This window comes from Cavia porcellus, unplaced genomic scaffold (genome assembly GCF_034190915.1).
Source record: "Cavia porcellus strain 051 isolate PalLab524CR breed Dunkin Hartley unplaced genomic scaffold, mCavPor4.1 scaffold_21, whole genome shotgun sequence".
Taxonomy (NCBI): Eukaryota; Metazoa; Chordata; class Mammalia; order Rodentia; family Caviidae; genus Cavia; species Cavia porcellus.
Window position 1 is genome coordinate 64,427,288 of NW_026947504.1, and position 27,894 is coordinate 64,455,181.

A 27,894-nucleotide genomic window follows, 5' to 3' on the forward strand; every position below is an offset into this window, starting at 1 on the left:
TTGAAAAGGAACACAATTTTTTATTGTGTAGCCTTCCACTCTGCCACACCAGGGTACTTACCATTCTTTTCCTTATGATTCTGTTTTGCAACCACGTGAGTATGCAGACCACTCATATCACTTTAAAATATATATCTTACATATGGACAGTGTGGTGACTCAAGAAAAAAAAAGACAAAAAGCTCAAATGGTTCCTACCCATGTTACTTGGGAACAAAAAAACTTAATGAACACATCATCGTGTACCAAGTAAATGATTCGGGCTTTAGCTAATACAGGATCTCCAAGAAGAAACAGTGATCCCGCAGGTTGTCGCATTACAAAAAGATGGGACATAAGCTGGATTTTCTTAAAGTTTCTGGCATATAGGAGGAGGGGATTTTGTTTCTCAGGAGGCAACAGCACATCTAGAGTCATCCAATTGTAAGGAATGAGGCTTAGTATTTGAAATGGAAGATTATTCTTAGTAAAAACAGATGGATTATAATAATAAATTGGGACTTTAGTGGAGAACTCTGAAAGTGTACATAGCTTCTGGGCTTATGAAACTGAGTTCCTAGACCTGTTTTTCAGAAGAGTTATTTTTTATTTACATCCATGTCTTAAAAGTACTGATCAGATTTGTATTGAGGTTAGTATGTTGAGTCACATATTAAACTTCAGGAGAGCTATACTCTAGAAGTTTCCTGTCCTGTATGTAACAAGCATTTCAAGCAGATAGATATCTATGACAGTGACTTGATTCTGTAGTTCCTCATAAATAAAATAGGTATCATAGTAGTGGCACCATTTTTTTTCCTGTTACCAATTAACCAGGTGGATTGGGCAGTCATGCTTGTGTTCAACGAATTTACAAGTCCTATTATAGGTAATGTAGAGTCGCTGGAGACTTTTGTGCAGGATGTAAGATGAGTTTTTTGTTGTTACTGAACTGGCCCTGGAGAACTTTGAAACCAAGAGCTTGATTAGTAGGCTATTGTATTAGTCAGGGTATAAAATAGGTTTCAAATGGCAGTATTGCTATGGAAAGAAAAGAATGTGAAAGGAACAAAATAATTGTTGATCTTTCTAGTCAAATAAGAATAATAAATAAAAGATGTGTTTTACCCTCAGTTGCCCTTCTGAAAGTGTCCTAAACATCTCACAGCTAAGAGTTAAAGTAGGGAGTTCAGGTCACCCTGCTGCTTGATATCTGAAAGGCATTTCAACTCAGCACATGAGGAAATGAAGTTTGGGAAATCAGGAAGGACCTAAAGTGGAAATGCATTTATGTTAGTGTTAACCCTGTATATAAATAAAATTTCCCTGTTTTAGGTTTACATATTAATGATGTTGGGAGGAGGGCATGACCCCATTCTGTAGCTGAATTACTTGATTTACAATCACTTTAACCTCAGTTAAACCAAAGAAAATATTTCCTAGCACAGTGGTTCTCAAAGTATGCACTCCTGATGGTAAACACTGTTTTCAAAATAGTCCTGCAGTCACAGTAATGGTTCACCAGATCCTAGGAATTCTTTTTTTCTAAACCAGAAACTGAACTTGCAACCAGTGCTTGCCAGGCAGGCAGTGTACCACTGAGCTGTATGCCCCAGTCACAGAATGGTAACAAGATAGTGGTGATTAAACCACCAGGGCTGCGACATGGAGCAAAGCACCAAACCACTAGTCACTGTGCTCTGCGCATGCTGCGTGTGAAAAGTGAGACAGTTCCACATAAAAATGTCCTTGATGAAATAGTAAATCCTAAGTCATCAGTACATATCTTTTGCTTTATTTTGTTTTGGTTTTTATTTTGAGACAGGGTCTCACAATGAAATTAAGCCTGGCCTGAACTTTCTCTGTAATCTAGGCTGGCCTTTAAAGTAGTCCTGTTTCAGTGTCCCAATTACTGGGATTACAGGGATACGCCGCCATGCCCAGCTTCATGTCTGTCGTAAGATTCTTTGTGGAAAAGGAGGAGTTGGTCATAAAGCACTTTTATTACAAACCTAAATATGAAGGGTTGTTGTCCTAAGGAAACCGTTTAAGTAATTATGTTGCAGACTGCACTGATCCATGTTTTTCAGGGAACACCATGAAATAAACTATAGTAAGTTAGATTTAGATATTTGAGACACTGCCTCAAAAATAAAAGGGGCCTGTCACTTCAAGAAAATAATTGGCAGTGTTTATTAGAGATAAAATTCAGAGTAAAAATTAGAATATTTGAAAAGCGTAAACAGCTTCCCAATAGTCTGTTGATGAGATTGGTGGTAAGACTAATGAACTGGTTTTTTTTTAATGTTGTAAAATTAATACATCTTTATTTTCCAAGTGACAAATATGTGATACTGCAAATTATACATGAGTAAAAGAGTCATTTAAGTGTCAGATATACCAGGGGACTTAAGCACGATAATATAAAAAGTTTGTTGATATTGTTTCAGAATTCACATTGTAACCTGTGAGAATCCCTTGTCAAATACTTACACAGCCTGAAAGAGTATTCACTAATGTCTGTGTATACTTTTCAGCTACACACCTGTATAAGCCAGAATACTTTTCATATATGTCAGTGAAAACATACTATTGCAATAAATTGAAAGCTGAAGCAAATTTGAGAAATTAGTTGTTTTCTATTAGGCCAAATGTTAAAGATACCTATAAAAATGTAAAAGCCATTCTTCTTTCATTATTTTGGAAATAATTTCTTTTCATAAAGCTCTGTTAATATGTAATTGGTTCTTTATTGCTATTTCAAATAAATAAATACTTTAAAATTTTGTTTTAATTTTCTACTACAGTAAAATCAGTAGATATAATACATGAAAGCTGTTTGGTGCGTTCAGTAATTTTTAGTTTAGGGCTTGGAGGTAGCTAAGAGCTAGAGCTCTTGCCTCACATGTCCTGAGTTCCATCCCCAGCACTGCAAAAGCAAAAACAAAACAGTATCTTTAGGAAAAATAATTTAAGAGTATAAAGGAATCCTAAGATCAAAATATCTTGGAACTTCTGTAGCATTTGCCTTCTCTTTTCTTGGATCAAGATTACTGGGAACAACTAAGATGCTTAGGTAAAAGATTCACTGTCACTGCTAGTTAGGAAATAAGAGAACTCATAACAGAGGGAAGGTGAGATACAGCCAGGAGAAGCACCTGACCTGAGCTTCGAGGCCTTCAGAGCTGCTCTGCAACCCAAACCACAGTGAGTCAGGACTAGCAGGGGGTAGAGAGAAGTATGTATTTGTTTAACTTAGAAATTTTAGTTCATGTATTACAAGGGTGGAACACTGGGCATTGTCTGTTTGTTCATTTTAGGGTATAATGAAAGTCTAAGCTAAATTACATGAGTTGCTAACACAAAGGTCTCTGTTGTAAACATCATTTGAGAAACACCTGAGTGTTTATGTATAAGGCATTTTTATTGTTGAACCTCAAATACCAATTAAAATATTTTTCATATGTTTGGTTTTCACTTATTTCTCTTTTGAATTGTCTGTTCATATCTTTCGATCTCTCTTAAAGCATTACTATTCAATTCCTCTGTATTTCAATGAATTAAAATCTTTTCTGTATATTAAAATTATCAACTTTTCCTTTGTCACATTTATTGAAGAATGTTTCTTTAGTTTGTTTTTGTCTTCAATGTTGTAGGCTTTTTAAAAATAGTATTTAGTTGGCCATGATGGCATACACCTGTAATCTTAGCGCTTTGGGAGGCTAAGGCAGAAAATTTGAGTCCAGGATGGGCAACTTAGTGAGACCCCGTTTCAGAATTTTAAAAAACAAGCAAAAAAGAGCTGGGGATGTAACTCAGCACAAAGTCTCTGGGCTCAATCCCTACTACTACCAAAAATAAAACAATAATGTTGCCCTGTCACCATGATTCCAGCCTCTCAGAACAATTTTCCCCTTCTATAATGCCTTGTAGACAGTTTTGATAAGTATGAGAAGTACAGTAATTTATTTAATAATTCCCCTGTGTTGGTAATCTAGCTATTTTTAAAAAGTATTTTAAAGAATACAAACTAGTCACAACGATGTACCCCAATAGTCCACTCTGGAAGTCTGACGTAGGAGAATTGCAAATCTAAGCCTAACCTGAACAAGTTAGTGACTTAATTTTGTGACCCTGTCACAAAATTTAAAAATTTTTTTTTAAAGTTTTGGATCATGTAGCTCAATGGGAAGGTGCTAGATTCCCAGTTCCAAAAGACCAAAACCCTCAATGTTGAAAAAATATATATATACACACATATATATCATTTTTGCCTCTATCTTTAGAATAGTTATTAGAATGGCTTTCTTAAAAAATTCTGGGGGGCTGGGGATTTAGCTCAGTGACATAAGTGCCTGCCTTGCAAGCACGAGGTGAGTTCAATCCCTGATACCGATTAAAAAAAGAAAAAAAAAGTTTAAAAAATTCTGATGGCTGGGAATTTAGCTTAGTGGCTTAAGTGCCTGCCTGGTAAGAATGAGGTTGTGAGTTTGATCCCTGGTACAAAAAAAAAAAATTTCTGAGTCACAAACAGGAACATTTTTAATGCAGAGATGAATTATTACTTTAAAGCTCTACACAGTATCAATTGTTGACCAATATTTGAACGGTAGTCATGGTGCTGTGAAAGGCACTGGTATATAGTTTTCGGTGGTTTTTTTGTTTTTTTTATTTTTGTTTTTTTTGGTCTTTTTTCCTTTTTATCAGTACTAGGGATCGATCTCACGACTGCCTGCTTGCAAGGCAGGCACTTATGCCGCTGAGCTAAATCCCCAGCCCCTGGTATATAGTTTTAATGCTAGGCTTTGAGACTACATATAGGAAAATCAGTGACTCCACAAATGCCTTTCCATTAACTACCAGAGGATGATTAACTTTCTTGAAAAGGGCAGATACTAAACATCGTAGGTTTTGCAGACCATACAGTGGTTACGGGACCCATTCATATGTGCCATGCAAAAGTAGCTAAAGACTAATTAGCCAGGTGTAGTGGTGCACACGTATAATCCCAGGAGTTGGAAGGTTGAGGCAGGAGGATCACTGCAAGTTCAAGGTCAGCCTGAGCTACATAATGAATTCAAGGCAAGCCTGTGCTATGTAGTAAGACCTGGTCTTGGGGGGGGGGCTAATTGAATGGGTATGTCTTATTCTAGTAAAACTTTATTTACGGACACTGAATTTCTCTTAATTTCAGATGGAATGAAATATTCATTTGACTTATATACCAGGCTTGGGATATACCTCTGAAAGATCACTTGCTGGACCTCCTTGAGGCCCTGAGTTCAATCCCCAGAACCACCAAAATAGAAAGCAATCCATTTATGACTAAACTGGTAATGGTTTGGGTTTGGCCTATTCGTAGTTACAGATCAACCATCAAATTGTATAATAAGTCACTTGGTGGTAGTTTATTACATAAGGCCCTTTACTGCACCAATGGGGTGAGTTTATCAAGAAAACTAAATTCATCATGTATCAGCTAATTACCTTTATGTTTTATTTCAGCTGGAGTTAACCGAATTTCATATTGGCCTGCTGATCCAGAAATAAGCTTGCTTGCTGAGGCTTCTAGTTCTGAAGATGCAAAGTTAGATGCCAAAGCAGTGGAAAGATTGAAGTCAAATAGCCGGGCCCATGTGTGTGTCTTACTCCAGCCTTTGGTGTACTATATGGTGCAATTCGTAGAGGAGACTTCTTACAAATGTGACTTTATTCAAAAAATTACAAAAACAGTACCAGATGCTAACACTGACTTTTATTCTGAATGTAAACAAGAAAGAATAAAAGAATATGAAATGATATTTTTGGTTTCAAATGAAGAAATGCATAAGCAAATACTGATGACTATCGGTCTGGAGAACCTGTGTGAAAATCCGTACTTTAGCAATTTAAGGGAAAACATGAAAGACCTAATTCTACTTTTGGCCACAGTAGCCTCCAGTGTGCCCAACTTTAAACATTTTGGATTCTACTGTAACAATCCCGAACAGATTAATGAAATTCACAATCAAAGTTTGCCACAAGAAATTGCAAGGCACTGCATGGTTCAGGCCAGATTATTGGCATATCGAACTGGTGAGTTAAATGCTTAGTTCATAAATCGAGACTTATTTGGTTGGTTGGGTTGTATTTGTCACAGAAGTAAAGTGGTGTTTGTCTGTAGTAGTTCACATACAGCATGTAGAAATTATAAGACCTTGTATAAGAGACATTGTTGGAACAGTTTTGGATTTCCCAGTGGCCTTACATTCAGCATCACATTTATAATTTAAGGCCAGATTTTCTGAAACCCTGCTGCTTCTTGCATTTATGGACTTCACTGCTCACTGAGCCTTCTACTAAAGATGGAACAAAACAAAAGTGAAAACTAAAGTCATTTCTTTTTTATTAACTCTTTAATATTTTGTATGTCTTCAATGAAAACTTGGAAGTTATAATAAAATTAATATAAAATAACTAAAGAATATCAAAGTAAATACATGTAGAATATTATAGATTCTTCCAATTGCCGTTATGTCTCAATCAGTAAGTTGAGAAATCAAGTATTTTTTTTATTGTATTAAGTTGCATATGTGGGAAAGGAGAATATTAAGACTACTCTATTGTATAAAAATATTGCATCTGTATTTCTAATTTCTTTCAAAGTAGAATGATAACATCTTCTAAGACTCAGTAGGAAAGCAGCAGAGTAAGACTGCTATTCCAAAAGGAAAGAGAAGGAAAATGAGAAAATTTCCATGAAAGATGCCACTGGTCTCTAATGTATTCTAAACAGATAGACAGACAGACAGAACAAACAGCCTCAAAGTAAAGTCAGTAGAATGGAAGATCTCAACTGACAGCATATAAGACGTAACATGGCAACTTTAATAAAAAGATTCTCAGTTCCCCGCCCAGAGTATTTAACTGTAGCATAGACCTAGAGGAAGCACTTTCCAAAATTAAAATGTACCTTTCTCCTGGACCACACAGTTGGTGATGAAAGTAGGCTGAAGTAGCCAATGTTAACTGTTGGAAAGTGTAACTCCCAGGTTTTCAGTGTGACCAGGATTTGGTAGGGAGCTCTTCTCTGAGAAATGCAGATTCCTGAACCTTTCTCAGGTTGAATTACAGATCCCCCTGGGAACTAGGAGTTTGGCTTTTTAACCAGCATCCAGCAGTTTTGAGGTGCAAATGACTGAGCAAACATGGAAGTGAACACAGAATGGAGCTAAAATAGCTCTGCCTGTGTGCCAGAACCATGGCTCTGACTTTCAGTGACCAGAGACCCCAGGAATTGGCTGCAATCAGAATTGACCATAAGGAAAGTGACTTTTCTTTCAAAGTTGTACAGAGAAAATCCAATGAATAACCAACCAGATTAAGGGGAGCAATTTTTGTAAGAATTTCAGTTGTAAGATTTTTGAGAAATAACATCACCAGAGTTGGGGCAAGGGTGAAATTGACTCCATTTTATGTAGATAAAAAGTTTTCCTTATTTGAAGGGACAAGCAGTAAAGAATATTGTCTCTTGATGTAACTATCCTTTGCCAAGCAGTTGAGATCCCTGCTGTTGCAAAAATCACATCCTAGCAAGGTTTAGCCTGCCCCAGAAAGTCAGAAAAAGTGACTCCTGAGACTGAAAATCATAATACAAAAAATACTTAGGATTGACATAGGAAAAGTGGACTCAGTATGGACAATTTATATTTTAGGTTTTCATTTTTTCCTTTCTGAATTACACACATACTGAGTACAGCTTTATACTAAGATTTTGGCTTTCTAGGCAAATGCAATCTAATGCTTGTAATTTTTGCCACCTGCCTTAGAAATTGAGCATAAAGCCGTTGATTTGTATTCTTTTTCCTGCTTGTTAAATTATAAAGGTCTAGGAAGGAACAAAACTTTGTTACACCAAAATCTCTTTTCCCTCCACACTACAGAAGGCAGTTGTCTTGTATATTCTGCCCCTTAGTATCAGTTTCAACTTAAGAGCACAGCACATAACAGTGTTTCCTGTCACTGTCTTCCTGCCCAACTCAGCCGTAAGTTACATGAGGGTGGGGACTGATATTTCCCTCTCTACCAGACTCTCAGCTTCTCACAATATTTGGTACACCTGGGACACTCAGTGAGTAAAAATCCTCATTATGGAATTCTTAATGTCAAAGGAACAGGAGGAGGAAAAACAAAAGAAGTGGGGTGTGGGGGCTAGTTCTTAATCAGTCAATTTCTCTGTGTTTTAACTAAAAATGAAAATGTTAACTGCTTTAGCCTTAGGTAAAATTTTTATACAAATACTTTGTAGTATAAATATCTAAAGCCTGACCTGGAGGCTTGAACTGGAGATGGAAAATTTCCTTGTATTATCAGAACCTTTTTGTTCATTTGTCTTTTTGGCACAGGGTCTCACTGTACAGTTCAAACTGGTCTTAACTCACTTTGTAGCCTAGTCAGGTCTTAAACTCATGGCGATCCTCCTGGCTCAGCCTCCCAAGTGCTGGGACAACAGGCATGCACCACTGTGCCCAGCAGAACTTTTTAAACATTAACTTACTGATAGGTTTCTAATCCTAGATTTTAATACAGTAGTAGCACAAACTATCTTTAAACTTTTACTGGAAATTTGGTATTTATATATGTTAGCCTTTGAAGGAATGGCTTTTAGAAAACTATAGAGGTAAAGGACAATTTCACTTAATCCTTGCCAATATGAAAATGCTTAGGTTAAGTTCACAGACAACTCTTTCTTTATGTAAAGAGTAGGAAAAGTAGATCTTTAATATGTACAATTTATTTACTTAATTTTAAAAAATTTGTTTGATAATAATTGTTTTAAGAAGTGTGGTTTTACTTCTTGTTGGAGAGCTGTAATCTTATATCTAGAACTTGTGCCACCTGACTTAGAAGTGAGTGTGTATGAGACTGATGTGGCATCTTTTTCCCCTCACAGTAAACAGGAAGGTTATGGGAAGCACAGCATTTTGTTTAAGTCAGAATATCCTTCATGTACCTTTCAGCAATAGATACGAAAGTTGGTAACACTTTGTCTGTATTACAAGTTAGAACTTACTTATTAGCAAGAACACTTCCATAAAATGTATTTCTATGATTAGAGTGTAAAAAAGATAGACAAATTTGATTGTTGTGAATAATTATTGCACTAAATCCATTAGTTCAGAAATTTCATTTAAAATTCAATTGTATCAACTCAATTGTATCAATAGTCATTTAGATAGCCAGGCATGGTAGCACACACTTGTAATCCTAGTACTTGGGAGGCTGAGGCAGGAGGATTGCTGCAAGTTTAAGAACTACATAGTGAAACCCTGTCTCAAAAAACAAGCAAACAAAAACAAAAAATATCCCATATAGTAATTTAGCAACTGACATACTAGTGAAAACTCAGTGAGATTGTACTCAGTTCTGGTTACTGCTTTGAACTGATCTAACTGTAGCCCCAGCCATGTTAGTGGTCTTCACAGGTCCGTTCTGAGTGATTGCAGTGATCCTGACTACTTTCCTAGTTTCTAGCACCTATAGTCCATACTTAGAAGTTTTTAACACATTCATTTAATGAATGAAGTTATCAAGAATTGCTGCTACATGTTCCAATAAGTATGTTTTCTGGGTTTTTGGAAAAAAAATACTTCTGAAACTAACAGACCATTGATTTTACTGAGTTCAGTATCTTATTTTGCAGAGGATCATAAAACAGGAGTTGGAGCAGTCATTTGGGCAGAAGGGAAATCTGTAAGTATGAAAATAATTCTTGGGGCTGGGGATTTAGCTCAGCGGCATAAGCGCCTGCCTTGCAAGCAGGCAGTTGTGAGTTCGGTCCCCGTACCGATAAAAAGGAAAAAGACAAAAAAAAAAAAGAAAAGAAAAGAATTCTTTAACTGTTTAACCTGGATTTTGTTTAATTAAACATAGTTCACTCTTCAGTACTTTTTTTTTGTTTTCTGAGATGAGATCTCGCTGTCTTGCCCAGACTGGGATACGATAGTCGAGAGGTTCTGAAGATGGCATCCAGAGCACTGGCTGACTGCTGTGCCCTGTAGTGTTGGGAGTGAGATGGTGACCTCTGGTGAGGGAGCAGGTAATCCTCCCACGTGAACCTCCGAGAAACTATGCCACCAAGCCAAGCCATAGATTGCATTTTTGGGGAAAAGTGGGGGGCGGTCTTTTTTGAGATAGAGTCTTGCTATGCAGTTTAGGCTGGCCTTGAGCTCACCTTGTAGCCCAGGCTGATCTCAAACTCACAACTATCCTCCTGCCTCAGCCTCTTGAGTGCTGGGGTTACAGGGGTGTGCCACCATGTCTGGCTAACATTGAGATTAATGTTTTTTAGTGGTGCATTATAAATTCTATAGACATTTACTTATTCTCTAAACAGATTTTTTTATGTAGGTTCATCCATTTAGCAAACATTTGTTAGACACCTACAGGTTAGGCACTGTGCCACAATGGATGTTAGAAATTTAAAGATCGCACGTTCTGCCTTTCATGACCTCATATCTTTTGATACAGAAGTAAGAAAGAGACTCATCTATAAGTGAAATTATAATTGATACTGTGAGGAGGTGGAAGAGGACCCCTACTGTCCTTGGAGAAATGAGTGACATATTCTTGGAAGTGGTAGTAGGCTATTAATCTTGAAGAATGAGTAGAGTTCATCAAAGCAACCTAGAAAAACTGGAGGCTAACATTCAAATGTAGAAAGTGAGAAAGAGAGAATATGGGAAATTGTAGTGTTGTGGCATGTGGAGGTCCAGAGTCCTATGTCAAGTAGAGTGACCATGGAGGACATTTAGCCATGTGAAGAGCAGGTGCTTTGTCCTACAGACAGCACACAGCACCGTAAAACCAGTAGAAATTAAAGGTGAGGCACACATATGACTAGAGATTTCTAGGAGCCATACTGAAAAAAATAGCTGAGGTGATATAATGCTGACTGAGATGTGAACCTAAACTTTGTCTCAGTGAACTATAGAGCAAGTAACTTGACTGTTTGTTTTAGTGTTTTGTAAGTTCTTCAAATTTAACCTGCCTAATAATCAGGGATCTTTTCTGCTCACCTGCTCCTTCTGTGGTCACCATCTCGCCCTCTGACACTGCACCTCTAGTGCTGTGCCTGCCATCTTCAGGACACCTCTTGACTCTACTTACCTGTCCCTCGACTGTTAACTCCTGTTAGAATCAGTTCTTCTGGCAGCAATTCGTACCAGTCATTCGTGGCACTCATCACAATTAAAGTTGTGTCTGCTCTCCAGACTTTTAACTGCTCCTGATAACAGGGTCATGGAGGCAGGGATTCTGGTCTGCAGCTGTGTTTCACACAGGTCTGGCCTCTGGTGGGAACTCTTATTTGTGCTTATGTGAATACTTAGCAGCCTTTTGGTTTAGGATCTGGCTCTCAGCTTTGTGGAGAATTCTACACCAGGTGAGTGTAGTGGTGCACGCCTGTGACCCCAGAACTTGGGAAGCCGAGGCAGAAGGATCAGCATAAGTTTGAGGCAGCCTGGGCTACACAGTGAGTTCAAAACCAGATTGAACTACAAAACAAAATAAAACATGAAAATAATGTAGGAAGACTGAATGGTAAAGCAGGAAGACATATGGTCTTGGAAGAAAGCAACCAGGGCTGGAACCCTTGCTGTGTTACTTACTAGCTCTGTAATCTTGAACAAATTAGTCTCTCTTCCTCTCAGTTTCCTTATCTATAAAATGGGAATATTGATAGTGCTACTCTTTAGATTGTTTTAAGGATTGAGTAAATGAAATAATGCATATGAACTTAACATGATGTTTGACATTTGGCAAAGAAAAGTTTATTAATGGAATAATATTTGCAATTTTTATTAGCAAATTACATAGTTACCCAGTTTTTATAGTAATGAGTCTGTTGATAATATCAAAGTGTTATAAATACCTTATCTTTTATAAAATGACATCCTAAAAACTGATAAAAGCATTTATATTAATAATATGTCATTAATCAAGAAAAATAGCCACTGAAGTAAAAAGTTTTATGCATATAAATATATGGCTCAGTAAATATTAAAGAGTAAGGGAAAGTGTTTTTATTTTCTGCCTGAATCACAATTGCATGTTTTTAGCCCAGCAACAGAAATTGTTCAAAATATTTTCATTAACCAGTGAATATAAGAAATTGACAGTCACTAAGTATATGCTGTGTATATCAATCTAGCATGTGACTTAAAGGGACAGAAAGGAAGTATAAAATGTGGTTTCTATTTCCTAGGATTTTTAACCTATTTGAAGAGAAATTAAGTAAGCCAATTTGTGAGTTAAACAAGATAAAATTTGTTTAACTGCTAAAATTAAAGGCAGCCTGGAAATTATAGATTATTATTATTATAAGTTATTATAATAAACTCCAGGAGCCGGGGATTTAGCTCAGTGGTGCCTGCCTGGCAAGCACAAGATCATAAGTTCAATCCCTGGTACAAAAAAAAAAGAAAGAAAGAAACTCTGGTAAGCTTCTTTTTTCATTGCTGAGTCAAAATACTCAATGCTCAAAGTTAAGGGAGGGAAAGTTTATTTAACTGACAGTTTCTAGAGGTTTCAGTCCATATCCAGTTGGGTCCAAGGCAGGTGACTTGGCAGAGGGATTTTGCAGAGGAGAAATAGTTCATGGCAGCAGAAGGCAGTGAAAGCAACAAGGGAGAGGGGCGAGCTCTGTCTGTCCTTTATATCCTGTGCAGGCTGCCCACCTGAGAACGGGTGTACACATCCTTAGTCCCGGCACTGGACTGTGAATCAGTCACAAACTCTAGATTCAGCCGCCTCTAAAAAGTGTACCTCCCATGATTGCATGAGACTTTGAGGGGCAAGCTAGATATAAACCATAACACAAAGCCAGGGGGAGGATCTCATGTATTCTTTGATGGCTTGGTTTGTCATAAGAATGGAATGAATATTCATTATGCAAAGTATGACAGCAAGCTTTAAAAATATATTACACCCAGGCAGGGAGGCACACACCTGTAATCCCAGCTACTTGGTAGGCTGAGGCAGGAGGATCATAAATTTGAGATATTCCTAAATCTGAGAAGAAATAATTTAGTGAGATCTTGTTTCAAGATTTAAAAAAATAAAAGTTGGGAGAGGCTAGGTCTGTAATTTGTAAGAATCCTTACCTAGCATATGCAAGTCCATGTTCACTCCTAGCACCACCCTTTCCCCTAAACATTTCAAAGTGACTTTTCAGGATGTTGGCACTAACTGTAGTTGGTCTGCTCACTTTTGTAGAGAAGTTGTGATGGAACGGGTGCTATGTACTTCATAGGATGTGGTTACAATGCCTTTCCTGTGGGATCTGAGTATGCTGACTTCCCTCACATGGATGACAAGCAGAAAGACAGAGAAATAAGGAAGTTCAGATACATTGTACATGCAGAACAGAATGCCTTGACATTTAGGTATGGTTTTTACATATATTTTCTTTAAAATGTAGCAAAGGTTAGTTTAAATTAATTTTCCTCTGGTTGTAACTTACTTTCTTTTTTCTAACTCTAAGAAATAGTTTTCAGAAATATAATTTTGGGAAAATTTGGTCTTGCATGGGATGTGAGGGAGGTCATTGTCATAGATTCTCCAGGCCTTTTGAACACACTGAGAAAATCTTTTTATTTTTCTTCCCTCCTTCTCCAATATGAAACTACCGAAAGGTTTTCCTTAGTATCTTGGTCACTCTTTCATGCATGTGGAGATTAATATTGCCTTCTTTTTCTAAATCTAGAACACATATTTATGAATATCAGACTTTGTTATGAATCAAGTTCCTTTAAAAGAGCTTTTTTTGAAGGTTATAACTGGCATTACCTTATTATGTTAATTTAAGTCACTAGTACTAAGATTTCTCAGGATGTACCTTCAAAGGGTGATGCTAGGGGTTAAAAAACAGCTCCTATCTTGGAGCCCTTCTGATACAATAAGGATACAGACTGCGTCTGCCTAACCTGTGGATTCTAAGGGAGGGGCAAGCACCACGGGCTGAGAACCTGCAGAGGTGCTGCGGCCAAGAGGGGGCGATGCAAGGGAAAGCTGAATGAAAAACTGGCATTGAGCTGAACTTTTAAGGATTGCTAGCATCGTGGCAACTGCACACATTCCTTGAAGGGAAGACCATTCATGCTTCTAACATAAGCCATGGTCTAGAAGTAGGAAACTACATTACATGTTGGGAGCGTGTGTATCCCAGTTAGCTGGAATGTGGACACATGGTGAATAAACCTTACTGGTTAGGCTAGGATTCTACAATGTAGACTCCCTGTGATTGGCAGTGGGGACATGGAATTGTACTGACAAAATCATGCTCATAGACTGCGTAGGGTGGCAGGTGTATTGTTTGAACAAGATAGATAATGTAAAATTCTGATGCCCTAGTCCACATGGACAGAAATGAGATCTCGATTAAAACAATGGATATAAAAGGCAGAGAACTGGTACAGATCGCAGAACCTGGAGTTACAATCTCTGCATCCTCAAGTGAAAGCTTTCCTTAGTCCTAAACTTCTGCCAGCATGCAAATTTCACTAAAAATCTCCTGTTTTCCTTATCTTCCTTATTGCAAGTAATCCTGCTTCATTTTATACAGAATTATGAGTACATCACATGTTAAATAAAAGTATTCTACAGTAGGGAAGTATAAGTATAAATCAAAATATATTATTAGTTTAATTATCTTTAAATATCTTATACATACCAATTAGGGCTAGGCCTTTTGGCTGCAATGATAATTTGTTGTACTAATCAGACATGGTAACTCCCAAGTTTGAACCCCAATTTTTCCAGTATCATAGAGAAGTGTGTACTCACAAAGCATTCTTCCCCTGTACTAGTGATTGACTCCAACAAGCATGCTAAACAAGCACAATAAGCAAGACTCTACCACAGAGCTACATCCCCAGCCCTTTGGAGCATTTTTAAAAGTTTGAAACATAGTCCTGCTAAATTTTACATGCTGTCCTTAAGTTTGGGATTCTCCTGCCTCAGCCTCCCAGGTAGCTGAGATTATAGGAATGCAACACCATGCCAGGCTTATCGCTCCTCTCTGCTCTCCTCTCTTCTCTTTTCCTCCTCTCCCCTCTCTCCCCTTTTTTCTCCCCTCTTCTCCCTCTCTTGTCTGTCTCTTCATTGGCATTTACTTTGGAAGCTGATACTGAACATAACTGCCATAACTGCCAATGCCTAAATCAATGAATGAATTTTAGTTATAATGGCCAGGTTTTTACATACTTTGAAATTTACTAATTTAACAAGAATAAGGCCTGGTTATTGTTTATATGTTGTAAATTTGTTTTTTCAAAGAGCTTAAATTTAACTTTTAAAGATTACTCTGAAAAATAACTTAACCTTTCAGTAACTAACTTTGTAATATTTTATAAATTTTTATAGATGTCAGGAAATAAAGCCAGAAGAAAGAAGCATGATTTTTGTGACCAAGTGCCCATGTGATGAATGTGTGCCTTTAATTAAAGGTGCAGGCATAAAACAAATCTATGCAGGGGATGTAGACGTTGGAAAAAAGAAAGCAGACATCTCTTACATGAGGTTTGGTGAACTTGAAGGTGTTGGCAAGTTTACAGTAAGTAGATAACACATTTTTCTAAGCATACTCTGTGTTATATTGTTTAGTACCCTGCCACATATTGTAAAATAATGATTTCCACCCTTTTAAAAAATTTTTAATGAACTATTACGTTTAATTATTTGTACTCACAAACATTTACCTAACTAAATGTTCAGCTAAGGATCTCTGCCTTATAAATTTTAGATCTCTAGAGCTGGGCATGAACTTTGCATATCTTGAACCAGGGGCCCTTTGGTGCTATCTGATTAAAAAAAAGCGGGGGGAGAACGGTTAATGACACCACTTTTTTTCCCTTACTTTCCATTTTGGCTTAAAGGGTAGATAGAGGCAAAATAGTTTAAGATCCTCCAAATACAGGACACACACACACACACTTTTCTTATGAGGAAAATCAGCCTAATGTCACTCACCTTCAGAGTCTTAGAACATGACAGTATGTATACATCTTTATGCCAGAGTTGTATAAATGTCCTCTAGTCAAATTTCTGATGAAGTCCTTTTTCCTAACTGAAACCTTCTGAGTAAGGCCTTTTCTACACTCCTATCAGCATTCTAGTCTTCCAAATTTAGAATTCCAACCAGAGTCACCATAAGGCTCTGCTTATAGTGCTCTAGGTCTTCTTCAGACCTTTCCAAATTACTCCTGCAGCCAGTTTCACATTGTCAGGGACTAGTCAGTCACAGCAATAATTCACATCTCTGGTACCAATTTTCTGTGTTACCCCATCACCGAGACACAATCCCCAGACCCCCAGATCCCTTAATTTAAAGAAGGGAAGATGTAATTTGGCTCATGGTTTTAGGAGACTCAGTATATAGCCAGCTGGCTTCAAGGCAGAAACATCATGTTGGAAGGGTCCAGAAAAACAAAATGGCTTAATTTTTGGTGGCTAGCAAAGCAGAGCAGGGATAAAGTCCTGAGAGAAAAAAGGAGGGACTAGAAAGCTTCATGACCCACTCAACTGTAGCAGAAGTGTGCTCTACTAATCCTCTTGGGAGCTTTTAAGTCTTGTTGACAGTCAACCTTGTTTTCCTCTGTTCTTGTGATGAAGATTAGTTCTTCAGTCCCTTATCCTTTCTATCATCTGATCTGGCTTGAAATAATATACATAGTACATGATTAGCCAAATGCCTTGTTTTATAAATATCAGTAATTAATCTGAGTTAGTATTTGTTCTAACTCATAGGAATATCAGTAAATTTGATGTTAGTTTTTAATATTAAATTAATTGAAAGTATTATTTGAAAAGTTTTTGCCTTTCTTTTTATTTGTAACTATAGACATTGAGATAAGTGGTTCTGTCCTGTCCTTGAGATACAAAAAATGACAACACTGTTTTTTTGGGGTTTTTTTAATCAGTACCGGGGATCAAACTCATGACCACACGCTTGCAAGGCAGAAGCTGATGCCGCTGAGCTAAATCCCCAGCCCCGACAAGGGGAACACTGTTTTAAAGATTAGGTTTTATCAGTGTATATCCATGTCCAATTACTCAAAAATATTTTAATATATATGGATTTTTCTGTATTATGGTGTATTTTTTGAAATTATAAACATTATGAACATTATGATTATAGAATAGGAAAACAAAAAAGAATGTGTATTCTCATAACTCACAGATACCACTGTTAACATGTTACTGTATTTCTGTTTAAAATTCCTCAAAAATTATTTTTAATAATTATGTAACAAAAAAATGCTAACTATATAATAGTCCAGCCCATAAATGGTTAACTTACTTAACCATTTACCTATTATTGGATATCTAGATTGTTTCTAAATTTCTAGTTATAAAATGACTTTCTATGATTTGTTTTCAGTTTTAATTTTTTAGTAGTACATGTTTACATTACTTAATTATTACATTCCTCTTGGGGAGTTGGTACGTGTACATAGCATGTCTCAATTTGTTTCATTCCCTTTCTCTCCCCTCCCTCCATCTCTTTTTTTAAAACTGTCATTAGTACATATTTGCATTGCATAATGATCACATTCATCATAGGGAAGTTGTGCTCATTTACAAAAGCTTTGTTTCCACTTTTTCTCTCCCATTATTTTTTTTAAAACCCCTTTTTTCTTTATTCCCTTCGTCCCTTTATTTTCCTTCCCATCTGAACAATGCTTCGTACATTCTAGGATCTAGCCACTGTTTTGCTCCTTAGATAGCCATCGGGTTTCATTGAGAAACAATGAAATAGGTAAACTTGTGTGTCTGATTTATTTCACTTAGCATTATGGCCTCAGGGTGCATCCATTTACCTGTAAATGACTCACATTTATCCATATTTAAGACATGTATATTTATATACCGCATTTTCTTTATTCATTTATCTTTTGAGGGGTATGTGGGCTATTTATGTGGGCTATTTCCAAGATATAGCTCTAATAAATTATACTGTTATAAACACATCTTACTTACTTTTATTGCTGGGACAAAATACCTAACACTCAAAGTAAAAGTTTACTTTAGGTCACAGTTTTTAAAGGTTTCACAGTCAATAACCAGCTGGCTCCAAGACACTGTGGCACATGGCAGAGGGGCAGCAGTTCATGGCAGCAGAATACAGCAAAAACAACAACAGAGTGAAAGAGACAAGCTTCTTTCTGTCCCTTATATTGTATCCAGTCTACCAGGATTAAGATGATGCCAATCCAATCAGTGGACTGATCCAGCAGTCACTCACCCTTAATCCCAGTACTTTAATCCTAGCATTGCACTAAGAGTCAATCACATATTCTAGATTCAGCCACCTCTGAAAAAACTCCATGACCACATGAGGCTTTGGGGGGACATCTAGACACAAGCCATAACACATGTGAAAACATATATCACTGTTGTATGACACTTTTGACTCGTGGGAAGATGCCTAGAAGGGGCACAGTCGGTTGAATAGAACCTCTAATTCAGTTTTTAAGGAATCCCCATACTAATTTCCATAGTGATAGTATCAGTTTACATTCCCACCAACAATGGAGAAGAGTTCCTTTTTCCCCACAACCTCACCAGCATTTGTTATTGGTTGATTTCTTGATGAATATTCTTAAATGTAAAATCAAAATCATTTGCTTTTATTTTCTTTGTCCAAATTAATAGATTTTAGTGGTGCAACATGTCTCAAAACATAGAGTATCTCTTTTTTTTTAATAAAAAAATGTCTTAGATAACTTCCCACTCCTTGTAAATCCTTTTCTGTTATTAATCCTAGCTAATACCATTTCTAAAAGTGACCAAAAGTCTGAGGGCTTTTCATGCATGGTAAAATGTCTTATTGCATTCCACCTTGAGATGTTAACTAGTTACTCTGATGAAATAATTGATGTTTATGGGAGAGACTCACAAGTTATTAGTAGTTAATTGTGTCTTTCTGGAGACAGTGGTCACCAGAGCCTTTTCGTCCAGTCATTAGTGATTCTGATGAAGATTTATGCCAGGTAAAACCGGAAGGGAGAGTTGTACTAGGGACACTGAGGACCAACCCCTTCACCCCATTCCAGTCTTCTTGGTAATATCAGCATCTTCAAACTCCCACTTCTTTCTGAGTGTTCGAGTTGGAATACTGTAACCATAAGAAATGTATGACATTCCACTCCCACTGCTTCACTTGACTAGCCTTAAAAAAAGAGAAATGTATGACATACGATATATTAAATAATATTACAAAGTTGTATGATATGTTTTCTTTAATTATATTAAGTAGCAAGATAATATTGCTCATATTTTTATTCTCTAACACCAAGGCCGCCTTTAGCTATTATAAAATTTGATAGAACCTAGATTTAGACTACGTTTTAAGAATTCCATGGTACTGGGCATGGGCAAGTCCAGGTTCTACTTCAGCACTGCCTTCTGTGTAACCTGAAATAGATCACTGCGGTTCTTAAATTTTCCATTTTCTTAGCCATGAAATGAATGTAAAGAATCATTAAGGTCCCTTTCCTCTCTAAGATAGGTATTGGTTTTGATCCCAGAAGCCATACCATTTAGGATCATTCAGGATGTTATTGTTAGAGCACCGTTGATATAGATATGCCAACTCTATTTTCTTTTAATACTTAAAGATGTTTTAAAATTTAAAGGCAAAGTGCTAAAATGTTATTCATGAAATTTATTTAAATAAAATATTTGTATCCTCTTATAGTGGCAACTGAATCCATCTGATGTTTATGTTCTTGAAAACAATGAGCCTGAAAGGAGAGACAGTAAGTATTTAGGAGTCTTAAACTGAGTTTAACTTTGTTGCTGAGAAATGTGTATATACACAGTGAGTGTTCAAGATCAGATGATAGAAATTGTTATGTTAATAGATGGAGCATATTCCTTTCACTGGTTAGGTTTGTGCTTATTTGTATACGTACTATATGCAAGGTACTGTGAAAAAGTGCTGACTAATAATTAATCCTGTTGAATCTGCAGTTTAACCCAAGTAATCAAGTACAAATTGAATTTATCAGTAAAAGTTTTTGTGAAATAGCATATTGCATAGCAATATTCTGCTATGCAAAAACAAAAGTGTTTAGATTTGAAAAAAAATATATATGTATACCCTTGTAGAATAAAGCCACATATGTCTAGGTTCATCAGAGAAGGCAAATGTTATTGATATTTTAATAATATAAGATTAATCACAGCTACCAGCTAGTTTTTAAAGTTTTATTTGCCCATTAATGTAACTTTTGAATGTAATGTAATCTTTGGGAGACCTTATAATTCCTTAAGCACATAATTCTGGACATGAGTGTCATATAATACTATTTAAAAATAATAGCTTAGCCAGGCATGATGCCATACTCCTGTAATCCTAAGACTCTGGGAAGCTGCAACAGGAGATTCAAGTTTAAATCCAGGCTGGGAAACTTGGTGAGACCCTGTCTCAAAATAAAAAATAGAAAAAAGGCTGGGGATGTGGCTCAGTGTGAAGGTCCTAAAAAAAAAGAAAAGCTAGGTAAGTGGAAGTGTACTATAAATTTTCCTGATGATTTGATTACTCTAAAAAATCAAATATTAAGGTCTATGGAAATACAAATGTCTTGATTTACTGTGTTCTGAATTAGCTTTAGTAAATTTATTGTTTATAATTTTGAAAAATATATATTATCTGTTTTCTTTTTAAACATTTATCAAGAAAGAAAACAAAACAAAGGAAAATATATGAATCTAATTAAATAACGTATGTTCAATGAGAATGTTTGAAGGAGTTAAATTATTTATATGGTTAGAGAAAGGATATACAAAACAGTAATCATAAAAATGAAATACTTTATCTGTGTTAAAATTAATGCTACTTGTTCATTAAAAGATACTATTAAGAAGGCACAAAGGGAAACCATGGACTAGAAAATATTCGTCACTTATAACCATGAAGGGCTTATGTACAAGGTTATCATCCCAGGTCCCAAAGGAGAGGTAAAGAATGCCGAGTCAAAGTCCTGAGACTGGCCGCAGCCAGAGAACAGCCTCTGGCTCACTGGTGGTGTTTTGTTTATTGATCTATATGGTGGCTCTGTGTGTGTTTGCTTTATGATTGTTCATTAAATGGTGACTTTATGTTTCTGTGCATTTTTGAACAAATATTTTACATCAGTAAGTAATATCCTCAAATCCTTTTCAGTTGTATAATAGCTTTACTGGGATATAATTCACATATTTTAAATTCATTCTTTTAAAGTATAAAATCTGAGGGCTGGGGATTTAGCTCAGGCATAAGTGCCTGCCTGGCCAGTGCAAGGTCATGAGTTCGATCCCTGGTACCACACACACAAAAAAAGTATAAAATCTGGTGGCTTTTAGTACATTCAGAGTTGTGTAACCATCACTGTCAGCTAATTTCAGAACATTTCCACTGTTCTAGAAAGAAACCCCATTTGCGGTCACAATGCATTGTCCCCTACCTCAGCCTAGGCAACCACTAATTTACTTCATGATTTTATGGATGAATTTGTCTAGTCTGGCCATGTCATAGAAACAGAATCATAACAGTATGTGGCTTCTTTCCAGTTTTCGTTCTGTTGAGAAATAGACATAAAAATGAAACAGGCACAAGTTGAAGCCCTAGCTTTATTTGCTGTGCTGAGGCTTGACCTTTGGCCAGGTCCATCTGTCTGAAGGCGGGTGCCAGGCTTCATGCCCTCTCAATGCCAGTTTGAGGAACAGAAATAGAAGGGAGGTGGCAGTGTGAATGACTGCTCCCAAGTGTCCTGCTCTGTAGAACTAGGATCCAAATGACCCATAGTGAGCATTCTTTAAAAAAAAATCACTGAGCTTTCAAGAAAGCAAGGGGAAAACGAAAGAAAAAAGAAAACAAGGGAATATGCAGGCACTCGCTCATAACCCTGCAGTGCAAAAAGAGGAACGTTTACTAGAATCTGAACTATAAGCAACTATAAGCAAGCACAAAGGCAGGATAAACATGGGCCCAGATGTCCACGTCAGCTGGATTTTGAGTGTAAGTAGGAGCCTGTTAAGTGCTGAACTGTACATAAGCTGGGGGCCCTTACAGGAAGCTGCAAGGCTCCCATTTAGGTACAACTCCTGGCAGAAGGAAGTTGAATTCTGTCAGAAGGAAAGTGACTCAGTTGAGACCTACAGGATACAAGAAGATATGAATTCGTAATTGAAAACTGGACGAAGTGGGAGAAAATACACTGCAGAAGTGAGAGTGAATCACAAAAAACAGCATAGTTAGACTCCAGAGACGCAGGGGTTATCAAGTAGACTGTAGAAAATGTTAAGAAGTAAAAGGTGCTGTTTTTAAAAATGAGCAGGAAGAAACTATTATTTAAAAATAGTTTTGAAAAGCATCTGATAGAATTAGAAATTTAAAATATAGTTAAAAAGTCACTGGGCAAGTTAAGCAACTTTATTACTGGGCATATGGTTAGTATTTTGATACGTCTCTTTAATGTGGTGCACTGTTCCATTAGTTATGAGTTAGCATCCTGACAGAGAGGGCCATTCACATCACAGGGACCCCAGTAGACTACTTAAAATATAGTCATGGTGTGCTCACTTCAGCGGCACATATACTAAAATATTAAAGGATAATCCATGTAGGAAAAATGATAATGAATTCTGATCTCTCATAATACTAAATATGATTCCCTCATGAATTAAAGGTAAGAGGAAAAGCTAACATTTTTCAAGTTTTAGAATAAGATACAGAATATCTTCATGATTTGTAATAGAAAGAATAAATATCTTTATGATTTATAGTAGAAAGAACAACTTATGCAGAACACAAATAATACTGGCTATAAAGGAAAGGATTGAGAAACCAATATACATTCCAGTTAAGGACTTGTCTTTACCGAAAGACATTACAAAGAAAGTGGAAAGACCAGTCATCCACTGGAAGAATAGATTTTTTTCCACATATAATAGTGAGTTGGTTTCCAGAACATGTAGTAAAATCCCACAAATTTATAAGAAAAATTAATAAAGAGTGGTAGTTATTAGTATTTCATAAGCACCAAAATATAAGTGTCTGAGAAACACTAAAAAGATGATCACACTCACTAATGATGAGAGAAATAAAAATTAAGGTCACACTGAAATAGTGTTTTATACCCATTACATATACACTGTTAAGTTTTCCAGTAAGGGTACGAGTGAGGAGGTGGGTCATTGGAAATTTTTATGTTACTGGTGAGACTGAAAATTTTACAACCACTTTGGGAAATAAATTGACATTCTTGGTGAAGTTGAACATGCATATGCCCCACAACCTAGCAGTTCAGCTTCTAAGTATGTGCCCTAAAGAGAGTCTTGCATTTTATGTAAGAGACAGAAAAACAAATAACTGATTGAAATGTTATTCTTCAAAGCAAAAAGTGGAAATAATGGAAATGCTTATCTTGGGAGAGTATATGAAAATACAGTATATTCCCACAATGAATTGTTACACAGTAGTAAAAATATAGTTATACATTTTTTAACATAGATGAATCTGGGGGTTCATTTTTTCCTTTGTTTGTTTGTTTTTTGAGACAACGTCTCCCAAAGTGGCCCAGGCTGGCCTCAAACTTGAGATACCCCTGCCTGCCTCATGTTCCAGAGTGCTAAGATTATAGCATCACATGCAACTGAGTTGGTTTTTAAGTGTTTCGTGTGGTTATTAGGCTTTTGAATTCCTATCTATATTCTTTTTGAAGAAAATGTTTCAAGTATTACATAGAGAAACAACTGAGAGAGATAGAGGGCTCCCAGATACATACTGGTGGGCAAAGCTGAGGTGCCCAGGTGTCTTCGGGCCTGAGAAAGAACAGAGCAGACACACTGGTGTGGCCAGGAGGCAGATCCCTCCAGAGACTGACAGGAAGGGCAGGAGGAAACGGGAAAGTAGTAGGCGTTTTCGTTGCTTTGGCTGTGGCTGTAGTTCGTTAGATATGTACTCATCTCAGACTCAACAGATTGTTCACTTTACATATCTTGAGTTTATTTTAAGCATATAGTTTATTGCATCAATAAAGCTATTAAAACAAAAATTAAAGAAGTTGAAGTCAGGTTCATGTCCTATCCTGCCCAGGGCAGATTAGGTCATTGTCCTTCCATAGAGGACTGTGAAGGGGAGAAGCCCAATCCAGTTCCTTCCTGTTTGTAGGATGTGTGTGAATTTTGTTTCTTCCAGCGTAATAATGACTTTCCACCCCTCAAAATGTTACATAAATTATTTGCCATACATCATTGAGTGAGGGTCATCATATACCTGATTACTTGTGAGTTATCTAGAATCAATATTGATTGAAAAAATACTTGAGTGTAGAATACTAAAATGGTTGATAATTTGAAGGTAAAATAAAATGTATGTTCCTTTACTTAAGCATTATTTTGCTTTTTCAACCTTTGTGGCTGAAACAAGCCCCTTGAGCTGGAAGTGACGCTTCCTGACATGGGTTATTCTTGCGCGCTAGACGGTGTGTTGCAAGCCACGCCCATGAGTGAAGAGGAGCATCTCAGCAAGAAGCTGCGCCTGGAGAAGCGGGCGGAGGGCCTGGCCATGCTGCAGTGAGGCCTGGACTGGGACTGCGCGCCTGCACTGCAGCCTCGTGACCCAGAAAATAAGGAAAGACTTTGTGAATCACTGACAGGTTTTTTAGGATATGTTATCAAGAATATTTTAACTTAGATTTATTTATGTATTTTCTACAGTATGGCAACGTAGTCCTTTATTATACAAATGAGATAGCAGGAATTTAAGGAGACCAAGGTACTTACCAGCAGAGACACATTTCTGTTGATCTTGAATTGATAGGACAGGTTTAAAAGGGATTGGTTCACTGGAAGTCACACCTGAAGGTGTAACTATATGCCTTTTGAGAAGTATTAATTCTTTTGGATTACAAGGGTGACCATTAGTAAACTGCTCCAAAAGATAAATGACAATCTGGTCATCTTTTAAGAGTCCACATATAGCTAACCAAAATGTGATATTTCAATCCAAATCTGCCTCGTAATTCACTTAATTAGGACTGACTCGTAAAGTTGGTGGACCTAGTCTCCATTTTAAAAGTATATTTTTTCAAATGTTAATTTCTTGGCTGGGGGTGTAAATCAGGAGAATGTTTGCCCAGCCTGTGCAAGGCCCTGGGCTCAAGTCCCAGCACTGCAAAAGTAAAATAACATAAAATAAAATGTTAATTTCTCTTAAATATTTCAGTATATGATTCACAAAGATGTGTTGAACTAGGACCCAGTTATGGCACTTATTTTTGGTAACAGAAGAAAGAGAATATTTTTCTGAGGCAAAATTGCTGTTTGGTATCACTGACACTTGAGATCACTAACAGTGACCTTCAAGGCTGGTCATGATGTCACAGAGAAGAAATATTTTACTGTGAAATATTGAAGCCAACAGTTTTAGAATTTCATTAATAAATTTCATTTATTTTCCCTTTCCTATTACTAACATGGCTTTGACCTTAAAAAAGAAGGCCTACCTGCCTTGCAAGCAGATGGTCGTGAGTTCGATCCCTGGTACCGATAAAAAGGAAAAAGACAAAAAAAAAAAAAAAAGAAGGCCTTTTAAGAACCTTTGTAAGCTTTAAGAATACTGAAAGTCTTTGAAGTAAACAGATCCATTTCAAATTGACCTTTATAATTTCTCTCATTTTGATTTGCTGAGTAACTTTTAGAAAATTTGAATCAAAAGATGAGCATGTGATCTGTACTTTCCTAGGGTTCTGGAGGGAGGCTCACAGACCTGGGGAGTGGCATCCTGAGAAACAGCTCCCCTGCCTGTGTGGAGGTATTTATTTGCCTTCTCTTTTTATCCCCTTTTCACAGCATGACCTCAGGGGACCTGCTACCAGTTTTTCAGAATTACATACAGGACAATACAAAGGTCAACCAGGTGTCCTGGGTTGCATAGCAACCTGCTTCTGTCCCCTGGGATTTCAAAGTCATCAATCATATACCACACAGTTGAGAAGTGCCATCAACTTTTATATGGATTTGGGCATGGAATAGGGGAGGTATGAGTGGAGTGTGTGCAGGAGAAGTACCTTTAGACATAATTAATGTCAATTTGAAAGCCCCTAGTTAAACTATACTTTTTTAAAATCAACATAAGATTGTTTTTTAAACTTTTATTTATACATGCTTAAATTCTTGAATTCATTTTATTACTAATATTTCATCTATGCCAAGTATCTTATAAATCAGCAAATATTTTTTAAGACTCAAAATCCTGTTATATGCTACTAGATTTGTGGATTTATACATTGGGTGTTGGGATGAGATATGATAAGGTGGAAGCGTACAGCTGGGGAAACTATGGTTAGGAATTGGAAGGTTGGTATTTCCATAATATTATTAAAATCATTCATGTTAATGACACTTTTCTTCTTGCTTAATAACTTCAGCACATAGCACCGGAAGGTAAGTTCTGTGAAGGCATGCAGATTTTATATACACAGAGCAGTCTCTACAAAATACTCCTTTAGCTGCCCTCCGTGGTACCTCGGTTCACAAACTCAATCCTTTCCTCAATTATGGTCGCAAACTAAACTGGATGAGAACTGAATCAAATTTCCCCATAAGATCAAGATTGAACCCAACCACTGAATTTGATTTGGTTCTTGTCCAACTCAGTTTGCAACTAGGATCCTGTAAAGAATCAAGTTCGTAAACTGAGGTACTATTGTAATCCTAATGCCTGGCACATAATAAACACTCAGTATACATTTGTTGATTCATCAATCAATTGCTAGACTAAACCCTGGGAATGAGCTATGCAAGAAATGCCCCAGTCTCAGCGATAATTGATCCAGTGGAAGATACAAGCATAATAATAAAGAGAAGTGATTCCAAGCACAGTCCCTGACTCTGCATCATCAGCATCCCATGGACCCTTGGTAGACTTGCACATGCTTGGGTCCCACCCCAGACCTATTGAATCAGAACCCCTGGCTCCATCCAGCAAGCTGGGTTTTCACAGCCCCCAAGGGATTCTGGTGATCTTTGAGTCTCGTGTAATTATACAAGCAGTGGTGATGCAAGAGGACTTTAAACACTCTAGGGATTCTTGGAAAGATCCTTATAGAAGCCAGAGTGCCAAAGTGGATCCAGAGAGGCGGTCAGGTTTTACCAAGCAAACAACAGGAATTCAGTGAACTGCGAAAACTGTGGAAATAGATGGCCACCCTGTAGTCGGACAGGAAAATGGCTGGGCAGCCCACAAGAGGTGTAGAACCCAGAGCCCACCTGGGCTCGCAGAAGCTACGCGTAGCAGTGTGGACTCAGTCTGCACATTTCTAGGCAAAAGTCTTCATCCCTTAGCTAAGATATCAACATGCGCCTCCATATGAACAGAAAACGTAGTGCCTCCCTTAATTTCCAAGTTGAGGACGACGATGGCAAATTCATAATTTGTAAAGAATGGTTGTATGGGAGGGGACTATGCACTTGCCTGGTGTATTCTATGTCTGTCTTCTGAGTAAATGTGGATTTATATGTTTTTATCGTTAAAACTGCTAAAATTTTTTGGCAAATCTGACTTTTCTGTGTTTTTCTTACTCAACATACTGAGTTTGAGGATACACCATTCACTCATAAGGCCTTTTCTTTTTATGCATAAACAGTTTTGCCTTAGGATGAGCTACGACCATCTGCTTTTGACATAATTTAGAATAAGTGGCATTAAACACCAATTATTAAGAATCCTAGTATTGCTAGTACTGGCCCCTGGTCATTGAGCTATGATAGTTACTGCTGTGTTTTAGGACTAAGCAAATATCAATTAGGAGTTTCATTTCAAGTGCAAAAGATCTTGTGATCTTTTTTCTGTCATTTAAAAATATAAAGTATTGTCAGGCATGATAT

At 37.0% G+C, this 27,894-nt stretch overlaps 1 protein-coding gene across 10 annotated transcripts in view; it reads left to right on the plus strand.

Annotated features, from left to right (window-relative positions):
• Nucleotides 1-27,894, plus strand: part of Cdadc1 (cytidine and dCMP deaminase domain containing 1) — a 52,745-nt gene that overhangs the window by 12,380 nt on the left and 12,471 nt on the right. For 5 of the 10 annotated variants that reach the window (XM_003477485.5, XM_013140952.3, XM_013140953.2 and 2 more), the window contains 6 exons: nucleotides 5,485-6,054; nucleotides 9,662-9,711; nucleotides 13,234-13,403; nucleotides 15,382-15,571; nucleotides 19,718-19,778; nucleotides 24,486-27,563. In XM_003477485.5, coding sequence (XP_003477533.1) covers nucleotides 5,485-6,054; nucleotides 9,662-9,711; nucleotides 13,234-13,403; nucleotides 15,382-15,571; nucleotides 19,718-19,778; nucleotides 24,486-24,583 — 1,139 coding nt within the window. In that variant the 3' untranslated portion in view covers nucleotides 24,584-27,563. Of the gene's footprint in view, nucleotides 1-5,484; nucleotides 6,055-9,661; nucleotides 9,712-13,233; nucleotides 13,404-15,381; nucleotides 15,572-19,717; nucleotides 19,779-20,875; nucleotides 21,923-24,433; nucleotides 27,564-27,894 lie in introns of those variants that run through there. The other 5 variants (XR_010041836.1, XR_010041835.1, XR_010041834.1 and 2 more) reach the window with 3 other exon arrangements.